The 23,043-nt window shown below is 49.4% G+C and overlaps 1 protein-coding gene across 1 annotated transcript in view; it reads right to left on the reverse strand.

The window, feature by feature from the left end:
* The window catches only part of TGM6 (transglutaminase 6), a 56,454-nt gene extending 35,088 nt beyond the window's left edge, over positions 1–21,366 (reverse strand). The window contains exons 1-7 of the mRNA XM_015149406.3: positions 21,276–21,366; positions 7,332–7,505; positions 6,524–6,766; positions 5,055–5,173; positions 3,637–3,765; positions 1,938–2,115; positions 1,237–1,375 (exon numbers count right to left, since the gene is read on the reverse strand). Of these exons, the coding sequence (XP_015004892.3) occupies positions 1,237–1,375; positions 1,938–2,115; positions 3,637–3,765; positions 5,055–5,173; positions 6,524–6,766; positions 7,332–7,505; positions 21,276–21,282 (989 nt within the window). The 5' untranslated portion in view covers positions 21,283–21,366. The remainder of the gene's footprint in view (positions 1–1,236; positions 1,376–1,937; positions 2,116–3,636; positions 3,766–5,054; positions 5,174–6,523; positions 6,767–7,331; positions 7,506–21,275) is intronic.
* Positions 21,367–23,043: the final 1,677 nt, after the last annotated feature.

The following is a 23,043-nucleotide window of genomic DNA, read 5'->3' on the forward strand; positions in this document are numbered from 1 at the left end:
TCTGCAAAATAGAATCAATGATCTTAACTTATTCACAGGTTGTTTGAAGAAATACATGAGTTAATCTATATACAGCACTTAGAACTAGACCTGGCACAGGCTAGGTGTTTGGTGAGTGTTACGTTATTACTTTAAATATTATGGAAAATAAGGAAAACTCTTTGTGTATTGATGTGGAATTGTTAAATGTTCCAGCAAGAACAGTATCACATAAAGCTGCCAATACTGTTTAAGTGGGGAAAAGGCAGGGAGGCACTGCAGGTACGTATGTTCTCGTGTCTACAGAGCATCTCTCTGATAGGAGATGTAGAAGACAGTGATAATGTTGCCTCCAGGAGGAGGATGGGGAGGCTGGGGAACTGGGCGGGAGGGAGACATCACTGCAACCCATTTTATACTTTTTGAATATTAAACCACATAAATGTATTTCCTATTTCAGAAAATTAAGTTAGAAGGATTTTTTTTTTGTTTTGTTTTTGAGACGGAGTCTCACTCTGTTGCCCAGTCTGGAGTACAGTGGTGTGATTTTGGCTCACAGAGGCAACCTCTGCCTCCCAGGTTCAAGAGATTCTCCTGCCTCAGCCTCCAGAGTAGCTGAGACTACAGGCGTCTGCCACCACGCTTGGCTAATTTTTGTATTTTTGGTAGGGATGGGGTTTCACTATGTTGACCAGGGTGGAGTGGAATGGGGTGATCTCAGCTCACTGCAACCTCTGCCTCCTGGGTTCAAGCAATTCTCCTGCCTTAGCCTCCCGAGTAGCTGGGGCTACAGTTGTGAGCCACCGCGCTCAGCCTAGAATGAATTTTTTAAAGCTTTATGTGAAGAATTTTGTTTTAACTGAGGAAGGAGTCTGTTTCCCACCTGAGACACACAGCACGGAGAACCGCAGCTGATACGGAAGCAGGAGCCTGATCCAGAGTTACCTGTGTGGATGGAGTTCCCACCCCACCTCAGGAAGCCACAGATTCCCAGAGAGTAGAACCAGGCATTCGAGGCAATCAAATCTTGAGGCCCCTCCTGACCTCTGAGTCTACATCTCTTGACCTCAGACCTTACATCTTGGAAGAGGTACCACTCTATCCGCAGGGCGCCTCTCACTCCCTCCAGAGCCGGCTCAGACTCAGGAGAGCTGGGCTCTGGGCCTGCCGCTCCCTGGTGGTGTTATGGAAGATGACGCCTTACTCCACCTGCAGGGCTTCCGGAGCCCTTGGGCCTGGGCTGGGGGCAGGACCTACCACATGCTGTCTTCTGTCAGGTCCTCCAGGGTCCGCCCGAAGGAGTCCACGTATTTGTCCACACTCAGGTTCTGGTCTGTGTCGTGGGCTGAGTTGAAGTTGGACACGACCCGTGTGGCTATCCCCAAGCACCTGAGGACTGCAGAGCCCAGACTGAGAGGCTCGGAGCAGGCGGGACCCCGGCCCCTGAGGGAGGGGCCTGGTTTCCACAGGTGCCCTGGCTTATCTGTGGCCAAAGCCTTCCGCCCCCCATCTTTGTCTGTCTGTCTACTTCAGCAGGTTCCGGGGCTGAGACTCCCATCTCCACTCTCAGAAATGCCACCATCTCCTGCATATTCTCTCAAGGACTTCAGGAGATGCTGCTGCCACCTCATGTGAGCAGACAGGCTTTGAGGCTGGCAGGAACTTGGAAGCCACCTGATAGAGCCCACTCATCTTCCTGAGGGGACTGGAGGCCAAGGGAGCCACAGGGCTCGCCCAAGGTACTCAATGAATGAGAGACAGAGGGAGGTAGGTAACTCTTTCAAAATAAAAGATCTGATGTGAAGGAAATAAATTCTCTGGCTTCTCTCTTCATTAGCCAGACTTGGTTCTCCCCCTCAATGAATCCATCAATGAAGATGGGTTGCAGCATATGCAAATATATGTAAATACATTTAGATAGAGGAGGCTGGGGGAGGGGCCCTTCTCTCCCAGGGTACCTGTGCACATGACTCCTGCGAAGACCCAGCACTGGCCGTACTTGACTGGCTTGTACCTGCCCTTGAGCCACTTCTGCAGAATGGCCACGCTGCCACGCCAGTGCAGCGGGCTGGTGCCACCGTCGTACTTGCCCTGCCACTGTCCTTGCACCACACCTCGGTCATTGTTGCTGTTCACCTGGGCAGAGGAGGGCACGAGTCCACCACCAGACAGGGCTTCCTACCTCAAGAACCACATCGTGGTAAAATCCTCTCCAACTTTGGACCACCAGGTCAATCAGGGTCACTCTTGCTTTTAACTGCCTGAAAATTAGGGGCATCTGTTGCCTTAAAATACCTACTTTTTGGTAGCACTTGTCATTTTCAATTATCTTCCATTTGGATACTGTGTTGTAAAAATCATTACAACTTCAGAGCATTTCTTATGTTAAATGATCTGTTTTGGGGAACTGTTGGCATAGTAATTATAGGGACAGCTAACATTTATTCAACGCTTATTGTGTGCCAGACACCACTATGCCAAGAATTTTGTGGACACTATATTAACCTGTTGAAGTTTACAATGTGGGCTTGATTATTTATCCTTTTTCTTTTTCTTTTTTTTTCAGATGTGAAAACTGAGCTTCAGAAGCATTCAGGGACCTGCCCAAATCACACAGCAAGTTAGTCCAAGTGGTGATCCATGAGTCTAGGACTTGGACTCGGGAGCCTAGAGTTCAGGACTTTCACTGTCCTCAGGGCTGTGATGCTCTGCTGTTTGGGATTGTCACTCATGTTAATTCTCTGTGCTCCAACTGCTCTCTGAGGTCTTGAGGAATTGAGAGTATCAAATAGGAGAAATATAGCTTTGTGCAATTTTGGAATCTCAGATACCACCCACTGACCTTAATACCTGCATGTGGTAGAGGGAGCTGGTGGGCCCTGCAGACATCTTTCTGGAGGAAACACCATGGCCTGAGGCCTGTGATAGATTAAAGTTGTCATACCTCCCATGGAGAGGTGGGTCTATGTCCCACTCAAGAGGAGGGGTCCTCTTGAGTCTGGGCTGGCCTGTGACTACTTTGACCACTGACTATGGTGGAAGTGATGCTGTGCCAGTTTCCGAGCCTAGGCCTTATAAGACTGGGAGTTTCTACTTCCTCTTTTTTGGAAGCATTGCTTGGGGCAGGGAGGTGGGGGTGAGGGAGCCATTGCTATGCATGAGACTGCCATATTGTGAGGAAGCCCAAGATAGCCACATGGAAAGGCAGTGTGGAAAGAGTGATGACTGGTGGGTCCCAGCTGCTACAGCCACCCCAGCCCAGGGCTTGACATGAGGGTGAGGAGGCCATCCTGGACGTTCCAGTTCCAGGAGACATGACATGGACGACAACCTAGGAACTGCCGACCACCAGAACCAAAGCCCCTGACAGAGGTCCTGTCAAACCATCCCAGACATATGCAGCCATTAAGACACCCCCAGAAAAAGCATCTTGGAGCAGAGACAAACCATTCTCATGGCGCCCTGCCCAAATTCCTCGTCTAAAGAACTGTAAGCATAATAAAGGGTTGTTTTACACTACTGAGTTTTGAGGTGGTTGGTTGTGCAACAACAGCGAATTAAAACAAGGGGTGATGGGAAGAATCACAGGGTGTGGCCCCAGGGTTGGCTGGGGGATCCTTGAGGAAGTACATGTGCAGGGATGAAAGGGCTTCTCACCATGGCGCTGATGACCCTGGTGACGTAGATGGGGTCGTGGCGGCAGGACACGTCGGTGGCTGGGTTGTTTTGGTGACCGGGGCTTCGATCCAGGATGGAGAGGCAGATGTTCAGGATGTCCTCCTCAAACTGCTCCCCAGAGAGGCTGTGCTTAGAGGCTGTGCTCAGTCACCTGTATTCCAGGCCCTCCCACAGCCCTCACCCGGTCAGTCACCCCATCTGTGCAGGGCAGTTTGCTGCCCCTTCCAACCACCAGGGGCAGCACAGAGTACCCCCTAGTCTTGGAAACCCTTCCTCAGAGAGTCACCTGGGGAATCAGAACCTCAGCCTTAATCACACGTCTCCCCTGCTCAACAACTTCCCATGGCTCCCTACTACCCACAGTAAAGTCTGGGCTAAAATCGATGGCTCTTGAGCCACATCTACCTCACTGATACGCTCGTTTGGTCTACATGATGTTTTCAAACACATTTGAATTAGTTAACAATATTTAAAAACTGGGGGATGTTTGCATACACATTTAGGTTTCTGGTCGCTGATAATTTGCAAGGTCTGGCAACAAAAAGTGGGTACTGGGTAGTGGCTACCCTTTAGATGGACCCTAAACTCTTCCCTATATCTTCCCTGTCCAGCACCCGAATCCCGAATGCTTTAAACCCCCGGCCTGCAGGGCAGTGCGTGACTCCTTAGCCTGACAGTCAAGTCCAGTCTTCCTTCCGCTGGGCACCTGGAGCTCAGGCAGACAGAACTCCTCTAGCAGACTCAGGACTCCCTACTTCACACCTCCATGTGGCTCTGCCTCTCTTCCCTATGCCTGGGCAGATCCCGCCTCACTGTAGAGACCCAACCCCAATATCATGCAAGCCTCCACAATGGCCGAGGTGGAGGTTCCTTTCACCCTCTTCTGAACTCCCTTTGCTTCCATCCCTATCATTCTTTTTCCTTCCCCTCTTGCACCTGGTATTGGAACTGCTTATCTAAGCCAGTGGCTCTCAGAGCATGGTCCCAGACCAGCAGCATCAGCATCACCTGGGAACTGGTTAGAAATGCACATTCTCAGGCCCTGCCCGAGACCTACTCAGTGGGCAGCTCTGGGGGTGGGGTCCAGCACGCCATCCCTCCTGGGATTCTGATGTATGCTTGAGTTTGAAAACCACTGATCAGAGCTGTTCATTTTTCCACAACAATACTGACCTATTCTGTGTCCATACCGTGTCCAAAGCAATTCCCCTTCCCCAGGATGCAGCGCATGCCCTGGCCCAATGAATAGTAGATGAATGAATGAACGAGTGGATTTTCTCTAGGAGTGAGTCCCCCTTTGTCCCTCCTGAGAAGAGTGAGCAGACAGAGGGACTCCAGTCCCACCGACCTCCCCATGCCCCAGCCCACGTCCCTGTCTGGCCTGTGCCCCTGGAGACCTGCCCGTAGTTCCAGCCCTGGGCTCGTATGTGCTTCTCCACGCCTCGGAAGATGATGCCGCTGTCGTTGAGCACGTACTCCTGTCTCTCCTCCTCTGAGGCCAGAAACACATCGTCCTCTGAAAAGCAGTCATCAGGCCTGGTGTGGACCGGGGCTCTGGCCTTGCTGGCCTGGGGAAGGGCTGCATCAGGGATCAGCAGCAGGACAGCGCCCGGAGGCTGACTGGGGCAGGAGAGGTCAAGAGGGGGCTTGCAAGCTCCCGTGCTGCCTCCCTGCCAAACTCCATCCCTCCCGGCAAGTCTTTATCCAAGCAGGGACCAATCCCAAAACAGCCCAAGACTGGAGAGTTTTATGGGACCTGACACATTAGCCTCATTTCTTTCTCTTTCTTTCTTTCTTTCTTTCTTTCTTTCTTTCTTTCTTTCTTTCTTTCTTTCTTTCTTTCTTTCTTTCTTTCTTTCTTTCTTTCTCTCTCTCTCCTTCCTTCCTTCCTTCCTTCCTTCCTTCCTTCCTTCCTTCCTTTCTTTCTTTCTTTCTTTCTTTCTTTCTTTCTTTCTTTCTTTCTTTCTTTCTTTCTTTCTTTCTTTCTTTTTTGCTTTCTTTCTTTCTTTCTTTCTTTTCTGCTTGCTTTCTTTCTTTCTTTCTTTCTTTCTTTCTTTCTTTCTTTCTTTCTTTCTTTCTTTCTTTCTTTCTTTCTTTCTTTCTTTTTTGGTTTTCTTTCTTTTTGAGACAGAGTTTTGCTCTTGTTGCCCAGGCTGGAGTGCAATGGCTCAATCTCGGCTCAATGCAACCTCCACCTCCTGGGTTCAAGCAATTCTCCTACCTCAGCCTCCCGAGTAGCTGGGATTACAGGCATGCGCCACCACACCTGGCTAATTTTGTATTTTTAGTACAGATGGGGTTTCTCCATGTTGGTCAGGCTGGTCTTGAACTCCCGACCTCAGGTGATCCACTCACCTCGGCCTCCGAAAGTGCCGGGATTACAGGTGTGAGCCACTGTGCCCGGCCATATTTCTTAGATATTAATAAGAATACTGATCCTGGCCACCCCTTACTAAGGCCTTATGATGCATCTCATACGTTACAAGTTTTAGCTCTATGGATTTTTACCACAGTCCTAAGAGGTAGGCACTGTTATTTTTCCCATATTACAGATGAGGAAATGGAGACTGGTAGAGGGGAGCAGCTCAGCAGAGCTGGGACTAAACCAAGCCAGTCTGATTCCCAAGTCCTGGCTCTTACCCACCCCTGGGCCTCTCCTGCCCACTGGGTCCTCTAGCACAGGCTTTGAAACCTGCTACCAGGTTTCTCTGACCATTGCCTACCTCTTCCTAGGCCAAGTACTTGCCCAGCTCTTGGCATTCACCTTCTTGTCCTTTAACCCACCTCCCAGGCTCCCTCCAAGGGCAGGCCCTCCTCTGAGGATGTCTTTTGGAAACACCTCTACCTTGGACTTGGCCACTCCTACCTGCACACCATGGGTTGAAAAGAAGAACAAACTCGCCCAGCCTCCGGTTGCTGTGTTTGCGGTGAGAGGAAAGCCTGATGCTCAGCAGGTAGCGGCCAATGACAGCATTGGGAGGGCTGGCGAGACTGACGGTCAGAGTGTTCTCCATCTGAGCCTCCTTTGCTGCTGTCCAGCCCTCACCCAGCTCCAGCTCCGATGTCTGGAACACAGCTTTGGTGTGGAGGGCCTCAGAAGCCCGGGGTCCTGGAGGAGGGGAGAGGGACTTAGGAGACCCTGCCCCTGGGAAACCCAGCTTTAGAGAAGCGAAAAAAGCTACAGGCCTGGAAGCCCCACCTTCACCCTTGAACTTTGGGAGAAGGCTTTGGGAGAAGGACCTGACCAAGAGCAAGAAGGCCAGTGGCCGAGTGAGGGTCCACCTCAGCTGCCCTGACACCCCAGCCACTTCCAGGCTAAGGAGAAAGTGACAGCATCCTTTGAAACCAAAGTGTGCCTATGTCGGGCCAGGAAAGGAAAGAAAAGCTTGGGCTTCAAAGTGCTTGATGGTTTTTCATACCCTTCCAGAGCCCTGGGTGTCTGGTACACAAAGGGTTCCAGAGACGTCATCCCATCCATCCCACTGTCTGCTGGCAGCACCTGCCAACCACCCCCAGAAAGCTGCCACCAGAAGCCTCCAGGTGGGCTCCGTCTACCTACAGGGACTTGCTTCCCCCAGAGCCTGAGCTGCTGACTGCAAGGTCTCAGGTTACTGGGTCATAAGACAGGTCCCTCCAGGTGCAAATGAGAAGGGGGCGCTGGCGAGCTCAGTTACCTGTCTCCACCATGAAGATGAAGGTCTCCTCGCAGTCCGGGGCTCTGCTCAGCTCCAGCGTGAGGCTGAACGACTGGCCCCTGCGAACCACCAGCTCAGGGCAGGGGTACTCCTGGGTGTGGTGGGCAGCGCCATTCCTCGACCGCTGCCAGTCCACCTTGGTGACTCTGATCCCTGGGTGGGGAGAGGACAGGGAGATGAGGACACGGCCTTGTGTTTCTCACCCACTCTGGGCTTGTCCTCCCATTCAATCCCAGCCAGTCATTTATTCATCCAACTGCTATTTATCATATGTCAGCAATTCTCTGTTTTTTTTTGTTTTGTTTTGTTTTTGACACAGGGTCTCACTCTATCACCCAGGCTGGAGTGCAGTGGTGTGATCTTGGTTCACTGCAACCTCTGCCTCCTGGGTTCAAGCAATTCTCGTGCCTCAGCCTCCCGAGGAGCTGGAACTACAGGTGTACATCACCACACCTGGGTAATTTCTTTGTATATTTTTGGAGAGATGGGGTTTTGCCATGTTGGCCAGGCTGGTCTTGAACTCCTGACCTCAGGTGATCTGCCTGCCTCGGCCTCCCACAGTGCTGGGATTACAGGTGTGAGGCACCGTGCCCAGCCTTAGTCATTAAGTTCTGTAAAATCACTGCAAAGGTTGAATTAATGAGAACTGACCCATTGCCCTTAGGGAAAATAAATACAAGTTTAGGTTCCTGTGAGCCTCTGGTCCCAACTTATTCATCAATTGATCAGTATATAAATGTGCATTTCTGTTTAAAGATACATTATTCAGGCTGGGCGTGGTGACTCACGCCTGTAATCCTAGCACTTTGGGAGGCCGAGGTGGGTGGACTGCCTGAGCTCAGGTGCTCGAGACCACCCTGGGGCCAACATGGTGAAACCTCATCTCTACTAACATACAAAAAAATGAGCCGGGCATGGTGGTGGGTGCCCGTAATCTCAGCCGCTCGGGAGACTGAGGCAGGAGAATCGCTTGAACCCGGGAGGTGGAAGTTACAGTGAGCTAAGATTGTACCACTGCACTCTAGCTGGGCCACAGAGCAAGACTCTCCCTCTCAGAAGAAACAAACATTATTTAATATATATTGTTGATTCATTAATATTGAACTTGTGGCCAGCAGCGCTATAGTTCATGCCTGAATGTTCACCTAACACATATTTTTCATGTAAGGCACATTGCAGCTTTACTGCTCCTGCTTTTCCCGCTTTTCCTGCAGCTTTCCTAGGAACATGAGACAGCACTTTAGTCCTGTGCTCAGCGGCCATTTTAAACAGAGAAATCACCAACAAAAAAAGCACAAAAATGCAAAAATCCCCTAGTTTTAAATGGACAGAGAAAGGTTATTTGTTTATAGTATGAGAGCTGAAACAAGAAGGCAGAATATTGCCTGTTCGGCTTCAGCTGGGAATATGCATGTCAGGTCAGGCGACAATTTTTCTGCACTCTGTGCATGTCTGTGAATGGCTAAGAAAGTGCAGAGTATAGATTTTGGATTTAAAAATAAATATTAGCAATGTGCATGTACAGAATCCACAAGCATTGAGGATTGACTGTATATTCTCTATGCCAGGCTGGTGTCTGGTGCTGAGGATGTAGATGTGGGCTTGCCTTCAATGCATGGTGCGGTGAGACTGTCTGGCTCAATGGTTATGAGCAGGTCCTCTGGGGGCAGCTGATATGGGTTCAGATTCTGACTTGGCCATCTACTGGTTGACCTACCTTCCTTTCTTTGTTTGAAACTGAGTGTGGCTCTGTCACCCAGGCTGGAGTGCAGTGGCGCGATCTCGGCTCACTGCAATCTCTGCCTCCCAGGCTCAAGTGATCCTCTCATCTCAGCCTCCCAGGTAGCTGGGACTGCAGGCACATGCCACCATACTCAGCTAATTTTTTGTATTTTTGGTAGAGACCAGGTTTCGCCATGTCACCCTGAACTCCTGAACTCAAGCAATCTGCCCAACTTGGCCTCCCAAAGTGCTGGGATTACAGGTGTGACCACTGTTCCTAGCCTGCCTTCTTGACCTCTCTGCCTCTCAGTTCCCCACTCTGCAGAATGGGAATAATGCCTGTGGCGTGATTGTGAGGATAAGGGCTCCTGTCATTTAGAGTCCTCAGAAGATGAGAGCTCAATAAATGTTACTTATTATGTTCCAGGGGTGACACCTAAGTAGGTGAGTCCACGTAACTAATTCTCGCTTTGATACATGCTATCAGGGAGAAGGATGGGAGCTGAAAGAAAAGTAATGGAGGGCTTGTCCTGGTCTGAAGCAGGACAAGCAAGCCTTCCTTGAGAAGGTGGAATTGAGGCTGAGTCTTAAACTGGATGGGTATCTCCAGGAAAGAGTTGAGTGATGGATCTAGTCTCAGTCCAAGCATCCTCTTCCTCTATTCAGCGTTCATTCATTCAAGTGCTGGGCATTGTGCTGGATGCTACAGACCCAACAGTCCATCAAATACCCTCTGGCCCTGACATCACACAGTTGATAGCCCAGTGGAGAAGACTGGCATTGAGCAGATAGACCTCAAACATTTAGGGCAAGCTTTGAGATGAACCCTACGGGAGAGGCATTGGGAGTCCCAGGAGCACAGAACACCTAAACTAAAGTAGTTAGATTAACAAAACTATTCGCTAGAGTACTATAAGCAACAGCTTAAAACTCTAGGATGTGTGCAGCCTTGAATTCTAGCCAGCAGCTATGGTGCTAGACAGAGAGACAGGAGGGAGCACGGTGACTTCTAAAATTTGAGAGAAAGCAGATGTGTGGGGAAGGCAATGAGGTTGGAGGGGCCCATAGTCGGCAGACCACCAACGCTTCGAGTGGGATGAGAAATCTGCCTTTTATCCTAAGGACTGTAGTTAGCCAAATATTGTTTTAAGCAAAGCTGTGATGTAATCAGATTTGCACCTTAGAAAGATCATTCTGGTGCCATGTAGAAGATTAATTAGTGATATCTGGTGAGATGCTTTAGTAAGCAAAGGGATGTTTCATGAAACTGCTGTTTCATTTTGTCAAACATCTGCTCCCAAGCCTCCACTGGATGCCCCATTGTCTGTTATGATCTGTCCAAGATCTGACCCCTCCAGCTCACACCCATCCCCTCACAGCTCAGTTACTCTTTGCTCTGGCTGCATCAGACTCTACCTCTGCAACCTCCTGCCCTGACGTCTCACACATCTCTTTCCTGCCTTGTGCTTTTCCTAAGGTCCCTCCTGGTTGGGGTGCCTGTGATTGTCCCCTGAGATGTTCCTGCCTCGGCCCTGCCACCAGAGTTCATCTCTCCTTTGTCCAATCAGCTATTAGATTTGGGATAATACAAACAACAATAATAAAATCTTTGTATGTATTCAAGTGCTTATGCCTTCTAACATACACCTAAGGAAGGCACTGTGACCCTTTTCATTTTCTTTTTTTCTTTTTTTTTTTTTTTGAGATGGAGTCTCGCTCTGTCGCCCAGGCTGCAGTGCAGTGGCCGGATCTCAGCTCACTGCAAGCTCCGCCTCCCGGGTTCCCGCCATTCTCCTGCCTCAGCCTCCCGGGCAGCTGGGACTACAGGAGCCCGCCACCTCGCCCGGCTAGTTTTTTGTATTTTTTTTAGTAGAGTCGCGGTTTCAACGTGTTAGCCAGGATGGTCTCGATCTCCTGACCTCGTGATCCGCCCGTCTCAGCCTCCCAAAGTGCTGGGATCACAGGCTTGAGCCACCGCGCCCGGCCGACCCTTTTCATTTTCTAGATGCCGTCATGCTTACTGAATTCCCTATTTCACCTCCCCTGTGCCCCCACCCCTGCATGTCCCCAGGGCTCATTCTCAACATGGAAGTCAGAAGGATCCTGTTAAAATCTAAGATCACTTGGTTGCTCTCAAGCTCTCCATTGGTTCCTGTCTGTCTCAGCAGAGTTGAAGTCCCAACAATGACCCTCAAGCCCTTCAAGATTGGGCACTTTGATATCTTTTTTGGGCGTTCTGTTTCTCATCCCCTCTCTCATCCCCTTAAGCCACACTGACCTTCTTATTTCTCTTTGAACCTGTGGACAGGCTCCTTCTTCAGGGCTTTTGCACCTGCTGTTCCCTCTGTGTGGATTGCTCTCCTTTCAGATTCCTGCAGAACCTGCTCCCTTGCCTCCTTCTTCAAATGTCACCTTTTCAGTGGGACCTTCCCTGACCACCCCTTTATAAATTGCAAATCACCCCTACCCTCCTTTTCCACTATTTTCCTCCACGGCACTTACTGACATCTTACAATATATTTTATTTCTTTATTTTAATTGCTTACTTTCCCTTTCAAAAATATCAACGCCAAAAGGGCAGGGAGCTGTGTCTGTTTTGCTCATTGATGAATCTTCAGTGCCTGATACGTGGAAGGTGCTCAACAAATATTTCTTAAATGTGTTAATGAATGAATGAGGAAACTGAGGTCAAGAGAAGTGAAATAACTTGCCAAAGGGCACACAAACAAGCAAGGGCTGGAGTGGAGTCTTCCAGCTGTTGACCACTGGGTCAGTGGTTATACTAGTTTTATTGTGATTGACATAAGAAACAGTTTTAAAAGTTCCATACTCCATATGCCTGCAAACATATATACATGCACAGATATAAACTGAAACAAAAGTTTCATTACTATTTCCCCTTATTATGAATGATGAACACTGCAATTTATTTTCTTTTCTGTCAAAGCCCTCTAGCCAAAGACCACCAGCAACACATCAGTACAATGAACAGGAAGGGCTCATCGCTCATGGCAATGAGAAAGAACGCTCACCACAAAGAACCACGGAACATCTTGGGAAGAGGATATTAGAGAGGACTTACAGATTGTGACTTGTGTTAGATGGTTTTGGGGAAGTTCAGAGAAGCAGGGCTTTGCTCTGGATTGGAGGCTGATCTTGGAATGAGGCAAGTCTATATCTGAGTATCTTAATAGTCCTACATAGAAGGTGGGAAGAATGAATTGAGGCTAGTGTCATAAGTGATAAAGAAGCAGCCATTATTCATATTAGCCCAGCTATAGGGCTAATATGTCAGTAAATGGAGACCAGTAAATGGCTTAGACAATGTTCATGTTTTTGTCTGTGTTCACTCATGATTATGAAGTGGTCTTGTTTTTTTCTTGATTCACTACAGTCACAGGATGGCATCTGATCACTTCATCATGTCTTCTGGTAAAGTTTCAATAAGCATTTACATACTTAAGTATGTTTAGTAAAAACTGATTTCCTTTTATTTACTATTTATATTATAGTTAGGATACAATTTTTTAAAAAGTGGCATATAGAGGTAGGTAAGCTGTGTCAATTCAATTTCAGGTTGGTGAAGGGACACTATTAAATATTTGTTATATTGAGAGGGAGGGCATTAGGGACAAAAGAGTTGATGTTTTACTCATCTATTGCTTCTTAACCAATCTGTTTAACCCAGAGTTTAGCTTGGAAAAATGATAATCATATGTTATCTTTCATGGTTTCTGTGGGTCAGGAATTTGGGCAGAGCTCCACTGGCTAGCTGTTAATTGGAATTGCTTATGCAGTTGCAATCATATGTTAGCTGTGGCCATACTCATCTGAAGGCTTGACTGAGGCTAGAGAATCCACTTTAAAAGTGACTAACTTACATGGTTGGCAAATTGGTGCTGAATACAGGTTGAAGCACCTTGGTTCCTTTCCATGTGGATTTCTCCATGGAAATGCTTGAGTGTCCTCCTGGCATGGTGCTTAGTTTCCCCTGAGCAAGTGACCTGAGAGACCATGGTGGAAGATGCAATGGTTTTTATGATCTAACCTCAGAAGTTACACAATGTCACCTCCACCTTATCCTATGGGTCAAGGCAGTTACAAAGGCCTACCTAGGTTCAAAGAGAAGAAACGTGCCCCATCTCTTGCTGAAAATGTACCAATGTCATGTCCCATTGTAAAAAGAACACTGAGATGAGATGTATACTGATATGACCACCCTGTGAAATATAATCTGCCACAGTTGAGAACCACTGAAGTTATATCACCAAGTACTCCCCACCCAAGGACACTTGTCATGCAACTCTTAACTGTATCTTATTTGATGCCAACCATACAGGAAATGTTCAGTAATTGTTGGCTAGACCATTGGATAGGTTTTATTTAATAAAACTTCCTATGAACCAAGTGCTTTTCCAAGTATTTTATAAATATTAGCTCATTTAATCTTAACAAACCATATGAGGGAGGTACTACTGTTAACTCAATGTCACAGATGAGAAAAATGAGGTACAGAGTTACACAACCTGTTTTCTTTTTTTTTCTTTTTTAATTTGAGATAGGGTCTTGCTATGTTGACCAGATTGGTCTCCAAATCCTGGCCTCAAGCAATCCTCCCATCTCAGCCTCACAAAGTGCTGGGATTACAGGCATGAGCCACTGCACATGATTCAGAGTTACACAGCCTTCTAAGTGATGGAGCAGGGAATCTGCCTCCTGAGTCTGTGGCTTTTCTATCCCCAGGTTATGGTGCCTTTATCTTTGACTCCATAGGAGTCACAGCCTAGAAGTTCCAGACTATAAAATTCAACATGAGCTTCACCACAGGCATCAGAACAGTGGCTTGTGTGTGCAAGTGTCTGGACAGGGCTGGTCAAAATGTTTGACTTTTTAAATATTCCAGCATCTTTGTACAATCTTTTGGTTAATAGCATGTGGCAGATTGCATTTTCCAAAGATGGTTGCAGTAATATCTCCCATCCCACATACTCTTCTTTCAATATGATGTTGATTCTCCTCTCATTGAGAAGTAGAGTATGTATTCCCACCCTCTGGACCTGGAAGACTTGTGGCTAAGACACAGTGACACACTGTGACTTCTAAGGCTAGATTATAAAAGTTAATACAGCTTCTTTCTGGTTCCCTTGGGTTGCTTGTTATTAGAACCCAGCCACCATGCAATGAAGAAACCCAAATGGCCCATGGAGAAGCTCACCTGGAGAGCCACCAAGGCTTCCAACCCACAGCCCACTGAGCTCCCAGCTGACAGACAGAACTACTTGGAAGCCATGGGACTGAGCCATCTGGCAAGTGGGTCCTTCAGCCCCTAGGCAAGCTGCCCCAGCTGATGCAGACACAAGCTGTCCCTGCTGAGCTCTGCCCAAATTGCAGGTTTGTCAGCAGGAGAATGATTGTTGTCTGAAACCCCTAAGTGCTGGGGTGGTTTGCTACACAGCAATTGATAACTGAAACATAGAGAGAGCCAAGATTCTTGTCTAGACCACAACAGCCTCCCAACTGCTCTCCACCTGTGAGCTGTCTGGGCTGGTGCTGTGGTCTCAATACTCAGGCTTGAGATTCATGGAAAAAACTAGTTTTAGCTTAGCTTAGGCCGGAAGCCCCTGCTGGCATCATGATATGGGGATAATGACTGAACATGTGGGTAGGAACTCACATGACTGACACATGTGTCCCAAGATTGTGTCCCCTACAGCCCCTGTTGTGGTGAGTGAGCAAAGACTGTGCAGGACCAGTGTTCAACAGTGACCCCATGTGGCATGAGCTGGAACAACAGTGCCAGGGGGCTTTCCCATTACCCTTCCCAATTCTCACAACGGAAAGTAGAACCAAAGCTTTCACATCAAGTTAGCCCCAGTTATTCTAGGGCAGGCACAAACCTCTGAAACTCCAAAACTTTGAGCTCAGATGACCTTGGTTTAGTCAGAAAACACAGGCAGGATCCTCTCCCCCAACCAGGTACCTTGTACATAGAATTGTCAAGTCTAATATCAGCAGAGCTGGAAGAGCCATTAGGAGCTCAGGTCTCCATTTACTGACATAGCAACTGAGATCCAGAAGTGGGAAGAAAGGGACTTCTTGCCTGAGGACACACTGGATTTGTAGCCCACAATTCATGTTGCTACTTCCCAAGCAATGTATGTAGGGACAGGCCAGAACAGGATGCTATTTTTTCAGTGGGTGAGTCAGAAGCAGGGGATGAGGTTGTTGGGTGGTAATTATCTCAGCCCTGGTATGCCCCAGGACTGGATACAAGGGGAGTTTGGGATTGGATGAGGACTGCTGGATCCTGGGTCATGGGTTTAAACCCTATGGATCCTGCACTTGTTTCCTCCGTTCCCTGCCACAGCCCAAAGCAGCTCCCATCACCCTCTGAGGCATCTGCATCCTTATCACAGACGAGCAAGAGGAAGTGGTGGGATGAGTCAGAACTGTCATTATCATCACTGTCCTCGAATCTCAGAGACCATCTCTCTCACAACTTCCGGCCCAGGTGCAAATTCCCTTGGCCGAACTCTTGGTGGATACTTGATCATGGTCCCAGCTTGCCATATCTCTGAGAGGTAGCTCACTCACCGCCCAATGTTAGAAAGTCCTTCATTCTGCTGAACCAAGCTCTTTCTTCTTGCAACTTCTCCCCATTTGTCCCTATTTTGCTCCCCATCATCCACATAGAACACACTTCTTCCTTTGCTCTTTGATGGGGTTTTGCAGAAACATTACCTAGAAATCCCAACCTGCCAGCCTCCGGCCCGTCCCCTGCCCAACTCTACACTCACCCCATAACCCAGGAGGTCGCTGTTCTAATCCCCGTGGAATCTGTCCCTGGGGCTGCTGCTTTGGTGATCTAAGTCGCCCACATACATCAGCATCTCACCTCCATGACCTGCCATTTGTGGGGTAATGGCCAGGGCTGGGGTCCAAGATTCTGCAGGGGGAACTACTGGTGATTACAGATAAGTTCTGCCCTAGCCAGTGTCCTTCCTGGCCCTCATGGGGACAGTGAGACTGATGGGCATAGGCAGAGGCTCCTAGGTATAGGGTAGCCCAAGGCGAGGAGATAGATGTGCACTTGGGATGGTTTCCAGGCCCCTTATCAAAATAAACCCGGTATCACCCCTTCCATGTCCTCAGCTCAAATTCTGTTAAGGTGGAGGCTTCTGTCCCTTATCTGTGATCAGGGATGCTGTGTTATAGTTGTTTGCTTACATATGTCTCTCCCCACTGGACTGAGAGCTCCATGAAGGCAAAGGCTGAGTCTCCTCCTCTCTGGGTTGCTAGAACCTGGCTAAGGGCCCAGGGCATATTAGGTACTCAGTGAATGTTGGTTGGATGAATGGATGAATCTCCTTCCCCATCCCTCAGCTGGGGTATGGAAGGGGAAGCTGATGCTCTGCAGCGTCCCAGGTCCGCCCTCAAGAATCAGCACCCACACCCTGTCAGCTGCTCACGCTCCGACAGTCCACACCCCACCCACCCTATAATCCCTCTCTCAAGCTGTCGCATTCCGAAGCCTGCCTTTCCTTCTTAACTTCTTTCCTTCCACAGAGTGAGAAAGAGGAGGGTGTGTGAGGCCTCTGACATGGGCAGGCAGACGGATCACTGACCACCCACCCCCACGCATTGCCTCTCTGGGTCTGTTTTCTTCTCTGTGAAGTGACCCAGAAGGACTCTTATGGTTTGGATAGTCTGTGGTTTGCTGAAGCAAGTGCCTCTGATTACCCGCAAGGACCCTTCTCAGCCTTGAGACACCCTTCTCAGGTGTCTTCCTCCCTACAAGACACCTCCCCCTGCACCCCCAACCCCACCAAGAGTGTGCTGATGTGAAGATTGTCACATCGCCCCTGGGACATGGTTTTCCTGCACTGGTTTTCCCCCTTCTCTGCCACAGCCCAAAGCAGCTCCCATCACCCTCTGAGGCATCTGCATCCTTATCACAGACGTGCAAGAGGAGGTGGGATGAGTCAGAACTGCCATTATCATCATTATCCTCGAATCTCAGAGAGCATCTCTTTCACAACTTCCTGCCCAGGCACAAATTCCCTTGGCTAAATTTTTGTTGGATACTGGATTATGGTCCCAGCTTGCCATACCTCTGAGAGGTAGCTCACCCACTGCCCAGTGGAGGGGATGGGAGAGGCAACATCTGCTCTGAGACTGCTCCAGTTGACAGTGAACCCAAGACCCTGAGGACAGAATGGGCAGCCTGTTTTCAGCCCCGGGGGGCCTTCACCCTTGAGATATGCAGGGTGAACTCCCAGCCGAGGGCTGAAGGCTCGCCCACCTCAGGGCTGAAGCTGTACCCCCCAGGCACAGGGAAAGGATGTGGTAAGAGTGCTCCCTCCACCTGCCTGTTACCCCAAGCCTCATAGCCCCTCCAGCTTGACTGTTCTCCTCCCCTTCTCCCTCTCACCATCTTCTCGGGGCTGCCTTTCACTCTGCACAGCAACTAGGAGCCTGATTTCAGAGGCACACACTTGAGCTCTCATGCAGGCTTTGCCCCTTGTTGGCTGTGTGGCAAGTGAGTGAGCTCTGAAACTCAGCCTCCTGGTGATAATGTGGGTGATGATCGTACCCGCCTCGTCGGGTTGGGAGGATTCACATAGAGTATTTAGACCGATACCAGGTACATCCTAGGTTCTCAGGAAATGTGAGTGTTATGATCATTAGTATTTACACAGGACCTCCTGGCTGCCATTCCAGTGCTCTGCCAATTCCTGCCATCCTGAATCATCTCCTTGTTGGCTGTGTGGCCCTGGATCAGTTATTGGGCCTCTCTGAGGATCTGATTTCCTCTTCTAGAACATGGCAATAATAGTATCTTTCTTCTAGGGCTTTGAGGAGGATTAAGTGAGTTAGTAATTATAAATAGGGTGGTGATAAAATGCATCACTTAAACCAGGAAATTCTGAGAGTGAAAGCAGAAGCCATTAATAAACACGCTAGGGCAACAGGCTTCCACCAGGATGAATGTCTCCCTATTCATTGAGTACGTAGCCTGGTGCTGGGTCCACAGTGATGAGCTCTACAAACAGGGATTGTTTTTTTCTTTGAGACGGAGTCTCGCTCTGTCGCCCAGGCTGGAGTGCAGTGGCACGATCTCGGCTCACTGCAAGCTCTGCCTCCCAGGTTCATGCCATTCTTCTGCCTCAGCCTCCTGAGTAGCTTGGACTACAGGCACCTGACACCATGCCTGGCTAATTTTCTATATTTTTAGTAGTGATGGAGTTTCACCGTGTTAGCCAGGATGGTCTCAATCTCCTGACCTCGTGATCCACTCGCCTCAGCCTCCCAAAGTGCTGTGATTACAGGCGTTAGCCACTGCACCTGGCCTACAAACAGGGATTTTTACATCATCATCTCCTTTCCCCACATTTCCCCCATCACTTTGGTCCTCCCCTCCCCAGTTCCTACATGCACCGGGTTTCTTGTTATTCTCCCCTCTTTGCCTCTTGCTTAAGTGACTGCATGGCCCCAACAGCCTCAGAGTTTTTCAGCTCATCCTGTTCAATCCATCCCATCACTATGGAGAAACTGAGATTCAGAGAGGGGAAGGGACTTTTCTGAGTGTCAGCATGTAATTTTCCCTGCTCAATCACCATGGAATCTACAACCATCTTGTTGACATTCAAGGTCCTTGACAGGCCCTGCCCATCACTTCTGGCCCTCTGACCTCCTCCCCTCCTCCCCATCTCACTTGCTCACCAGCTGGCCCCAGAGCTCCACCGAAGAAAGGGAAGTGTCCATGTGCAGAACATTGCCTCCTGCCCACTTAGCTCTCCACCCATCCCCACCCCAAGGCCTAGCTCGTCCATCTTCCTTCTCCTGCCCTTGGGTGACACCAGAGAGCTGAGTGATATAATCCTCCCCAATTCTTTGTCTCAGCCCAGTGGGGTTGAGCCCTGGAAGCTCTGTTGAAGCCAGCAGCATCTCCCAGACTCTGGACTAAGCATAATTGGTTTTTAATGGGCCCCATTATGATCCTATGCTTAGTACGCATCATGGGCACCTGAACTCCATGACTAAATGATTAATCGGGAGTTGCTTGGGGACTTTCTGGGGCCACTGCCCCATTTCCCTTTCCTTCCTGGTCTTGTTGGAAGCTGCTGGTCTCTCTCTCACCAGGAGGCAGTGACGTATCAACTCCAACCCAATGTCCCAGCCAGAGCCAGTCTCACACACAGTTTTCCACTCAATTCTTGGAATCTCTGAGCTGAAAGACGATCATAATTTAATCTTGGCAAAAGGGTCTCACCTCCTTTGCCAACTGATCAACTGGTACTTGAAGAACTGGGTTGAGCATTCTAGGGCCACATCCAGGCTCCAGAGGGAAGAGCTCTGGGGTCAACTAGGGATGTCCACCATGGACGGAGTGAGGGAGAGGGGATAGGAGGAGCTCCAGGAAGATGAACACACTTTCCATGTAGGATGTGATGTCTCAGCCATTCAGGCACAGAGCATGTAGTAGGCATGACCTACTGCTCTGATAAGCAGATCCTCCCAAGAGGACCCAGAAGACCCAAGCCAGGGAATTGAATCCAATCCAACACATAGTCCGTTTACATAGGCATGACAACTCCGACGCTGACATTTCACAGACAGAGAAACAGAGATTCAGAGAGAGGAACCCAGCAAGTTAGTTACAGACCTGGCAATAGGCATCATCATCAACTTTTTTCCTTCCTCAGCAGTTAACCTTGGCACTGTCAAGTTTAAGTCTGATAGGTTATCAAAAGCCCAGAGAAAGGGATCATCTAGGTGAGCCTTGAGAAGCAGATCTTGGAAGAACAAAGGCAATCCCTTCTGCACCAGGGCCATCAGGGAGGCAACCCCAGCTCTGGAAACAGGCAGTCTGGGCTGTAAGCTGGGGTTGGCAAGGCCTGGTCTTCAGGAGAACAGACCTATCCTAGGGGCCTGAAGGGCCCAACATGTCCAGCAATGCTGTTAACTGCCAGGAGGAAATATGAAGAGGGAGCTAGACTATGATGAGGAAATTAAAATATCTGCCTTTGAAAGTTAAAAAAAAAAGTTGATTGATGAAACTGTCACATTATGCTGAACAATTAAAACTGGCAGACACAGACTCAGACAAGCCCCTTGAATACCTGAGTGTAGGACCCCCGGTTCTGCTGACTTGCTCATTACTGGGCCCCAGCATCTAACAGAAAAGTTCTTTCGGAGGGAGTTTGCTGCCCACTATATTGAGGTCGTGGGGGACACGTTTTCTTTTTTTCTTTTTCTTGAGACAGGGTCTTACTCTGTTGCCCAGGCTGCAGTGCAGTGGCACCATCTTGGCTCACTGTAGCCTCGACCTCCTGAGCTCAAGCGATCCTCTCACCTCAGCCTCCCAAGTAGCTGGGACTTCAGGTGTCCACCACCATGCCCAGCTAATTGTTGTATTTTTTTAGTAGAGATGGGGTTTGCCACATTGCCCAGGGTGGTCTCGAACTCCTGAGCTCCATAAATCCACCCCCAACTCAGCCTCCAAAAATGCTGAGATTAGAGGTGTGAGCCACTGTGCCCGACCCACATTTTCTGAGTCTACTGTTTACAAGTCCCCACTTGAGATGTGTGGTGGGAGAACAGCACACATGGTCTCACCAACTCCTCACAGCAGGGCTGTGAGATAATTTGCATTATAATCCCCATTACACAGATCAGAAAACAGAGGTACCAAGGGCAAATTTTCTTGCTCAAGGTCATATAGCTCTTTTCACTTCAGCCAGAGCTGCTCTTGCCAAGTGCTTGGGGTGGGAATCGGGCGAGGATGCAGCCTGTGGGGGCCTCTCACTCCTTTCCACCCAGGCCACAATTCCCAGCTATGCCCAGAAACGTCTCTGGATCCATAGAATGTGCATGGGGTGCGAGAAGATTTTCTTTCTTCTGCCCCTGCCGTCCTGTGCCCGCCTCTTTCAGTCCTGTGAGGCACAGGGGTGAGACCTGGCCCCAGCCCAGAAGATAGCGCTTAAGCCAGCCTCTGCCATGGACTTGCTGGGTGGCCTAGGGCTGGTTTTTTCATCCTGGGCCTCATGAACACACATGAAGAGTTCATGTGTTCACGGTGGGCCGTCCAGCTATAAAACCCTAACAATCAATGATCAAACGTCATCCCACAGACCCGTGTTTCTTGAAGCCCCTCTCATACGCCCTGGTGCCCCAAGGTCCCAGGCTCTGCCCACTCACCTGCCATGCGATGGCCAGCTGGACTCCTCTGTTCCTCCCCACAGTGGTGTGTGCACCGTCAGGGCAGTGTAGCATGTCACAGCAGCCAGCCAGACCAATTTTAACAAGGAAAACCTTGGGACACTCCTAGGCCGGAAAGTCAGAATTCAAAAGAGGAGGCGTGGCCCTCCACCCTAGCAGTGACACCCACGGGACACAAAATCATCCTGTAATTGCACCTGGAGGGGTTCACTGTGGAAGTGGCTCCATCCAAGAGACCTTGGAAACATGGAGTTGCGAGTGGGACTGTGGAGAAACTGAGGCTCAGAAAGGTCACAAGGCTGGCAAGAAACAGAATGGGGAAGGAGAGAAGAGTGGGAGGGAACTAGGATTTATGGTTGACCATTCTTAGCCTTCACAACAACCCTCAGATGAGAAAAAGCAGGCCCAGTGCGAGGACCCCAAGGTACATGGTTACATGCTGCAGAGCTGGGTCAGTCTGGGGCTCCCTCTCCCCTCCTGGGTGAGACCAGAAGATTCCTGGGCCCACAGCTCCTCTCTGTTCTGCAGACATCTAAAGAGGCAGAGGTCCATGATCCTCCTTCAGGGCCACTAGACTCTCCTAGTGGACACTAGACTCTTGAGAGGAGGTAGATAAGAAAAAGGGAGGGCTGGCTCTGACTCAGAAGCTAGGCCCATCTGCCCTGACTTTGTGAGTGGTCTCCAGCCAGAAGCTTAGAGGCCTGGTGGCCATGGGTGTCCTGTGACCTTGGGCAAGACCTCTCCCCTCCTGGAACCCTGGTGTTTCTACCTATAAACTAAAGAGACTGGACTCAATTATTCTTCAGGGCCATTCTAGCTCAAAGTCTAAGATTCTGGGCTTGAAGATGCTGGAATTCAAGGCATCTAAAGTCTTTTGTGTAATGAAATAAGGGGATTTTATTCTCACGGGAGCTGGTGGGGTAGGTTCCTTTTTGCTGAAGAAATGCTTTGATGCATGACTTGGGGCGATTGGAGGCTGGATGTAGCCTGGGCCAGTGAGGAATGGGAAGTGGGAGGGGGTAGAATCGAGGGAAAGAGACAAGGAGGAGCAAGGAGACGACTGTCTGCTGAGCACAGTATGATGAGGCCGCTCCCTGGGATCACCCCAATATTCAGGAAACTGCATCAAAACCCCAAAGTGTTTGATGTGGTTGGATTTCTTACAGAAAGTGGCAAAGAGGCTGAGTTCTGCTTCCTGGTTTGACGCAGATCGAGCATCTTTAATGGGCTGTCTGCAGGCCCACGTAGCCTTATAATTACGGACATCTGGCACCAGCCCAGGGCCACTCCTTCCTCAACACCCTGCAGGCTGCTGCCCCGCAGACCCCAGGCCCTGCTGAAGCTGCTTTTCTGCCTATGCAGGGTCAGGCTCCTCCCCACTAATGATGGTCTTATTCAGGGCCCTTTTATCTTTCATCCTGGGCTTGCTTGGACGGGAGCTCCCAGAAGACAGGGCATCAAAATCACTCCCTGCCCTGCTCCTCGTGACCCCAAATAATGATTCATATGCCTCAGTTTTTTTTTTGAGACAGGGTCTTGCTCTGTCACCCAGGGTGGAGTGCAGCTCGGTGCAACCTCTGCCTCCCGGGTTCAAGCGATTCTCCTGCCTCAGCCTCCTGAGTATCTGGGACTACAGGACTGTGCCACCATGCCCTGCTAATTTTTTGTGTATTTAAAGTAGAGACAGTGTTTCACCATGTTGGCCAGGCTGGTCTCAAACTTTTGACCTCAGATGATCTCCCACCTC

Source organism: Macaca mulatta, chromosome 10 (assembly GCF_049350105.2).
Source record: "Macaca mulatta isolate MMU2019108-1 chromosome 10, T2T-MMU8v2.0, whole genome shotgun sequence".
Classification (NCBI taxonomy): Eukaryota; Metazoa; Chordata; class Mammalia; order Primates; family Cercopithecidae; genus Macaca; species Macaca mulatta.